General features: G+C 30.2%; 2 protein-coding genes across 2 annotated transcripts; one reads left to right on the top strand and one right to left on the bottom strand.

The window, feature by feature from the left end:
* Positions 1-302: 302 nt before the first annotated feature.
* On the top strand, positions 303-2,390 carry LOC110995952 (proteasome subunit beta type-5). Its single transcript, XM_022263401.2, has 6 exons — positions 303-537; positions 610-711; positions 1,216-1,315; positions 1,438-1,631; positions 1,802-1,940; positions 2,202-2,390. The coding sequence occupies exons 1-6, from the start codon at positions 394-396 to the stop codon at positions 2,363-2,365; spliced, it is 843 nt and encodes a 280-aa protein (XP_022119093.1). The 5' UTR covers positions 303-393; the 3' UTR covers positions 2,366-2,390.
* A 588-nt stretch (positions 2,391-2,978) lies between these two features.
* On the bottom strand, positions 2,979-6,836 carry LOC110995951 (probable enoyl-CoA hydratase echA8). Its single transcript, XM_022263400.2, has 6 exons — positions 6,614-6,836; positions 6,064-6,296; positions 5,426-5,576; positions 4,528-4,677; positions 3,592-3,789; positions 2,979-3,149 (listed from the first exon to the last, which is right to left on the bottom strand). The coding sequence occupies exons 1-6, from the start codon at positions 6,747-6,749 to the stop codon at positions 3,031-3,033; spliced, it is 987 nt and encodes a 328-aa protein (XP_022119092.2). The 5' UTR covers positions 6,750-6,836; the 3' UTR covers positions 2,979-3,030.
* Between the last annotated feature and the right edge of the window lie 296 nt (positions 6,837-7,132).

The raw sequence follows: 7,132 nt of genomic DNA, 5'->3' as shown, positions 1-7,132 counted from the left end.
ACTGCCACCTAGTGGTAAGTAGAGGTAATAAACAAAGTAACGCTACCTATCATTCAATTGCTATTTGACATCAGATGGCAGTAACGAAACATTAAGTATGTAATAATAAATAATAATTTTTAAAACATTAAAAATAATTTTCTCAGGTCAAAAAAACGTAGGCGCTGTATTTCAATTTTAATGTTTTAAGTATATAAATTATCTTCGTCAATATAAACTGTACATCAAGATTTAAACGAATTGTTAATGTCATAGTGCAGAGTGCCAAATGTCTTATTTTTTGTCAAAACTCAAATTTGATTATTGAAAAATTGTTTGTCATTCCCGTTGCATCTTGAAAACTGTTTGTAATTCTCCAAAAATAATAATTCTTCTTATATTATAATCCCAAAAATGGCTTTGTTAGACTTTTGCCGCTTGGATGAGAAAATAAACTTAAAACCGGCTGATTCCCTTGCTACTTTTCAAAATGATGTCGTAGGCTACACTCAAAACTTCTTAAATAGTGCTCAACTTGCGGCTCCTCCATTCGCAAACGTAAGTAAAGGTTATTTAGCTTAGACGAAGGCTATTAATATTTAAAATCAACTAATTGAGTATTTTTTGTAGCCAGTAGAGACTTTGGCTCAATTCAGCACAAAGGATGAGACGGGCCGGCAGATTAAAATGGAATTTGATCATGGTACTACAACGCTTGGTTTTCGATACAAGGTAAGATTTAGTTTACTTTTTTGTGAAGTATATACAGTGGTACGAGTATTTTGAGATACAAGGAATCGCTCACAACAATAATTGTTTCTCCCATCTCATTCTGTTTGCTTATTTAACTCATTTTTGAAGCATTTCTGTTAAGAGCGTTTGTTGCTCATTGTACATTATTACATTTATTTTTAAATCCATGGGTCCGAAGAACATGAGGTCTATTGAAATAAAGCATGCAATCATTTTTTTATTTCAAAACAACTGAGGTAGTTTTTAGGTTCTGGAAAAGATGGCATTAATTTAAAAAAAATCTTTGAGATACATGTCATTTAATAAACAAGCAAGGTTAAGGAACACACTAAACTATGTTGTGATACCACTGTATGACTTCAAATGGGGCCTGGATATAGCTTTTTAATTGTTCCATTTAATTTACATTTGGTTTGACAATAATGCTATATATACTTAATAAATATTAAATAGTCTTCACAAGATTTACACTTATTTGTCCAGGGAGGTGTACTGTTGGCAGTAGATTCTAGAGCTACAGGAGGCCAGTTTATTGGCTCTCAGTCCATGAAGAAGATTGTAGAAATCAATGATTACCTGCTTGGTGAGTTACTTTAAGGTTACTTATTATTACTGAATTTTCTATAATATATTAAGTGACCATATTTTTGTGACAGTAAATTTTGTTTATTGAATGATTATTTAAATGAATAATGATTTAAACAGGAACACTTGCTGGAGGTGCTGCCGATTGTGTCTACTGGGACAGAGTACTAGCAAAACAATGTAGACTGTATGAATTGAGAAATAGAGAACGCATCTCTGTAGCAGCTGCCAGCAAACTGATGGCAAACATGGTTTACAACTATAAGGGAATGGGATTGAGTATGGGCATGATGTTGGCTGGTTTTGATAAGAGGGTATGTAATAACTGCAATCCTAAAAAGTATTATTTAAAATGAAATATTTAACTTCTGTAAATGAAATAAATGTTAAAATATGTATGTATGATGTATATATGTCACTTATTTTTGTTGTCATCAAAAGCTGGAAACATTTCTGTATTAAGGTAAAATTTACTTGATTACAGGGTGCACAATTATATTATGTGGACAGTGAAGGGACACGTACACCAGGCAAAGTATTTTCTGTTGGTTCTGGATCAGTATATGCTTTTGGTGTCCTTGATTCTGGATACCGCTGGGATCTAGAGGATTTAGAAGCACAAGGCAAGGATTTTTTTCTTTATACTTTTAAAGCTAAGCTTTGCTTTCAGGTTAAAGTTTGAATGAGTACACTTATTTCATAGGTTAAAATCTTATTTAAAATCATAAAAAAAAACATCATAGTTTATGAGAAAATATTTAAAAATGTTCAATTAGGCCGGCATAAATTCAACTAAATATAATTACAATTGCTTTTCTGGTTGCTTTGCTCTTTTTTAAAGGACTCTTGAATACTTATATTGATAGAATTATTATTATTGACAGAACTGGGTCGTCGTGCAATCTATCATGCTACACACCGTGATGCGTATTCAGGTGGTATTATTCGTGTATACCACATCAGCGACAAAGGATGGGTCAACATATCCAATGAAGATTGCTCTGACCTCCACTACAAGTACCAAGCAGAGAAGGGCATTACTGAATAATTCTGATTAAAATGTATGTTATAAATGTTGTGTTTCTTATTATTATGTAGACTCACTAAGCAGCTTAATAGGCTGATACATGTGTATTTCCGGAGTTGAAGAAACTATGCAACCATTCTTTATAAGAGTTCAAAGAGGGTGTCCCAATTACCCTATTCTATTCGAGTAATTCACGACTTGGTTTGGGAGACAGATCTGTAGGGAATTTGTATTAATTAACTACAGTTTTAAATAACTCCCACTCAAATGTATGCTCTCACTAAAAGTATAGACATTCTTCATTTCCTAGAACAATATAGTGGCCAGTAAGGATTTTATAGGTTTCAATGAGATTACTTCTTATTCAACCAGCTTTTTGCTAAGATTAAATGCTTTTAGGTGCTAATTATAAGGTTTGTTCCTAAGTGCTCTGACCTTTTGCGTGGCTTTCCTTTGAACCCTCTTTAAAGCATACTAATAAAATTCCATGAACAATCGAGCCTGGTTTCACATTATTTAAAATGTGTTTTAACTCCAACAATACATACAAATCTAAGTATAGTTTGGTTAATTTTCACCCACAAAACTATAGATATATTTAAAAAAAAATTGTATGCATTTTAAAAATAAAATATAAGACAGACTAGATTTTAATGATTAATTAATTAATTAACATAGCATCTTAATTACGGTTTCTTTTCCTTATCTTTAACAACTACTTCTATTTCTTCTAGACTTTCCTCCAATTCCCAGTCTTTAAGTGGCATTTCTGTTAATTTGTAGAATTTGCCATGTTTTCCTATACCTGCAAAAAGTATGCATCAAAATAATATGTCAAAAAAATTCCAAAAGTGACAAATAATATATGTCAACTCAAAAGGATAAAAAAATAATTTTATTTAACCTAGGTACTGACACAACATACATATAGTATGTTGTGATGTCATATTTTCTTGTATTAAAAATACAAGAGCAACACATACACATTGTTTTAGATATAAATTAAATTAGGATCAAATTGGTAATCTTAATTACTAACTTAATACATACTTAGTTAGGGAAAAGATGCATACAAACCTAAGAACCACAAAATAAATATATCATCATACCTTATTAAACATGTGCCTTGCGTATACCAAAGACAAGAGTTAAAAGCCAAAGATGACTCACATAATATGTCAAAAAAGTATTCAATCAGCAGATAATTAGAACTATTCACAGTAAGTCACAACTCTATAGTCACTCACCTCCTTTGAACTTCTGTACACCCTTATTAAGGTCATCAATTGCTGAACCAAGTAGACTGCTCATGATAGCTTCATCTCTCATACTTTCCTCACTATTAGGATTCAATTGGGACATAATAGCTGCTAATTTATCCATTATTAAGGCATTTTGAGGAAACTTTATTAAAGACTTCGATAATTTGATGGATTCACCTAATGCTAAAATAAAGAAAATTACATTCTTAAATGTTAACCCTCTTCTAGTGACCCGGCCTGAACCAATATTTTCATTCTGACTATAATTTATTTGGTGGCTAGTTTCGCAGTAGGCAGTCACTGATATGATGCTATTAGTATTAAATTTATATGAATTTTACTTAGTCCTAACCTTCAAAAGATATTTTGATTTTATTAAAAAAATAGATAAAAAGCAATTTACATCGTTAATGAAGCATTGATTTTTACAAAAAGATATACTATTGAAGCCAAGACTTGGCTTGATATAAATTTTGCGCTGATGAAGAGGTAATCGCCGAAACTGAAGCCTGTTTTGAGGCTAAAGACAAATCGTTCTATAGAAATTGTATGATCGCTATAATCGTTGTATCACTCTTGAAGGCAAAACGATTTTATCTATGTAGCCTACAAACTTTTCAGCCCAGCTATTAAGTTGGTAAATTTACAGACACATAAAGTAAATCCCAGAAGGAACCTACTTGATTGCAGGTAAAGAAAAATAATAAATTAGTAAAAAAATATATAATTAAAGTATAAATTTCTCTATTCCCTATGAAACACATATCCCAAGTGTTAATTAAATTATTCTTGATGGATTCGTAAATGTCGATATTTGCGTAATTATGATTTCAACTTATTGTGATATAGAAACACTCAAAATATATAAAAAATAAATTATGATAATTATGTCAATTTTTTAAATTATGTCTTAACTCTTACCAGTGCCTGTAGCAGTTAATTTACAACCAAGGCCCATTGCGTATGCGTCGGCGCCAGATATAGGCCGACCCGTCATTAACAAGTCCAAAGCACGTGATAGACCAATGAGAGCTGTAAGACGTCTTCCACCAAATAAACTTTGTGGTGCACCTAAAATTTAGTATAATATATATAGCTTGAGAACAAACACTGTTAATAATACTTAAATGATAGCGGTAGGACATTATTGCCTATATGTACATAAATGTTTATAAACAGAGCTCCTAAAAATTTACTCAGATATTCTACTTATATTTTTTTTAACGGTACATATTATATTTAAAAATATGTAACTTCAGTGTATACATATACTGTGGAACCTCGATCAATAAGTCCTAATTTACAAGTCTTTAGATATAAGCAACCAAGCAAGTAATGTTTTGCTTTGAGATGAGAGTAAGATAAGAGATATGAGGAGTTGTACGCATTACCCTGTTTCTCTGACCTCAGCCTATACCTTAGTCCGTTTGATTGTTTGTCTGTTGTGTTGTGGTTCTTGTTTACTTACTTTTAGTTATTTATTAAATATTATCACATAAATATTAATTACCATAGGACCAAAACATAATAAACTAGCATAATTTCGCACTTTAATTTAAAAAACACTTGAATTAAAGTGCAAAATTATGTTACTTATTCAAAAACACTAAACAACAAAAATTGAAACAGATAAACAACATTTCAATCAGAAAAATTGCTTTAAGATATAAGCCATTTGACATACAAGCAAGGTTACGGAACAAATTAGTTTATTCGAACAAATTAATTAATAGAGATTTATTATAATAATATGAGATTTATTTTATAAAAAACAAATTTAATATTGCATTTAGTATCATACTATTGTAATTTGTCATACCAAATCTTCTTCCAAGACAACCCAATATTGCAGTCTCTTCAATAATACGTAGATCACAAGCCAAAGCCAATTCGAAACCTTCAGCAACAGCATAACCTTGAACAGCAGCAATTGTTGGCTTATCACATAGTGGGCGACGAAGCAACCTTGCCTGGAAATATTTCCTAATTATAGTGAACTGCAGTGCTTCCAGTCCCATGACTATAAAATGAGGTGATATAATTTTTGCACATTTATGTATGCCATATGTGAACATGACTTAAATTAAAAAAAAAATAATTACATATATTTTGAGAGATTTAATTATAACTTTTCCAATATATATTATGTATTTTATTCTTACTTATTCCAATAATTTGGCTACAATTTCAAATATGTTTTTTGCATTTAATTACCAATAATAACACTGGCTAAATGTTATTATTGGCAATTAAATGCAAAAAACATATTTGAAATTGTAGCTTTATTGGAATAAGTAAGAATATGGGTATCATCCTAAATTGCACTATCAAGAAATGGAAAGAGCTCTCTCCTGGACTTTGCTACAAAATAAAGCAGATTAAATAATGAATAAAATACTGAGACCTAGTAACTATACTATGTTCTTACAATATTATATTATTAGCTATTGTTCTCACCGCAGCATCAGTTAGAACACTATATCCCTTTTCCCCAATCTCGTCCAAATCAAAGCCTGAGCAGAAACTTCCTCCTTCTCCATTAAACACTAGAACTTTGGCCTCAGGATCTTTATCAAAAGCATCAATAGCCTGAGTCATTTCTTTTAAAGTTTCTACATCAAGACTGTTTCTGGATGTTTGACGATCTATGTTCAGAGTAGTGATGCCAGAATATTTTTCTACAGTTATATCTGTAATATTCAACAGTACATTAAAAACAAACAAATTTTCATTATGTAAGCAAACAAAACTTAAAAGATTTAACTGTTAAGAAAATTAAAATCCATATCAACACTGGAAGAAATAATGTTAGATAAGATGTATATACATAATAAGCATTTGATAAATCTATGGATCTCCATTAATGTAAAATAATAAAATTCATAAGCAGATGTTTTACAATAGTATCTTAAGATTTTAAGTTGCAAAGTTAAACAAATATTCTCTGTTTAGATTGATTCATTTTATATCTAATTACTAGTAACTAATAACTATAATTATAACTTACTTTTTCGTACTTCTTCAGCAGCCGTTTTTATCTGTTCATCCTTTTGATCATTAGATGAAAAATTGCGGGCAAAATTACTAACTAGTTGAAAACTAAGAGTAGTTGGCGTTTTTAAATGCTTTATTAAAAGTCTCATTTTAATGAGTTAAAATGATATTCTTTATTTTAGAACGACAGTACTTCTATTCAAATTTCAAAGTTTTATTTTTGTTAGGTATATAAATATTTGTTTTTTTTTTATATTTATACTTTAAACGCCTATAAAGCACTTAGAATGCTAGTCTTGGTTATTCAAATTAAAATTAAATGTTGTTTTTTTTTCCTATCGGCTATCCAGACAATTTACTATTTACACTATTGACATATGACATTGTCTTTTTTTTAAATTTATTTATTAGCCGGATACAAAGTCCATTGGCACATTTACACTCGATGTCCAAATTCAAAACTTGTATCCTTATAAATCGATATTTTTGGTCTTTATCAAGCATGGTATATAAAAATTGAATACCGAATAAA

The sequence above is a fragment of the Pieris rapae genome, chromosome 20 (genome assembly GCF_905147795.1).
Source record: "Pieris rapae chromosome 20, ilPieRapa1.1, whole genome shotgun sequence".
Classification (NCBI taxonomy): Eukaryota; Metazoa; Arthropoda; class Insecta; order Lepidoptera; family Pieridae; genus Pieris; species Pieris rapae.
This window is presented reverse-complemented; position numbering and strand designations above follow the sequence as displayed.

Excerpts from the sequence above, each read along its gene's own strand:
- LOC110995951 (XM_022263400.2), bottom strand. The coding sequence starts at position 6,749 with ATGAGACTTTTAATAAAGCATTTAAAAACGCCAACTACTCTTAGTTTT. Across the intron at positions 6,297-6,613 it reads TGCTGAAGAAGTACGAAAAA|ATATAACTGTAGAAAAATAT; the intron begins GTAAGTTATAAT and ends TGAATATTACAG. Across the intron at positions 4,678-5,425 it reads TTGTCTTGGAAGAAGATTTG|GTGCACCACAAAGTTTATTT; the intron begins GTATGACAAATT and ends ACTAAATTTTAG.
- LOC110995952 (XM_022263401.2), top strand. The coding sequence starts at position 394 with ATGGCTTTGTTAGACTTTTGCCGCTTGGATGAGAAAATAAACTTAAAA. Across the intron at positions 538-609 it reads CGGCTCCTCCATTCGCAAAC|CCAGTAGAGACTTTGGCTCA; the intron begins GTAAGTAAAGGT and ends TATTTTTTGTAG. Across the intron at positions 1,941-2,201 it reads AGAGGATTTAGAAGCACAAG|AACTGGGTCGTCGTGCAATC; the intron begins GCAAGGATTTTT and ends TATTATTGACAG.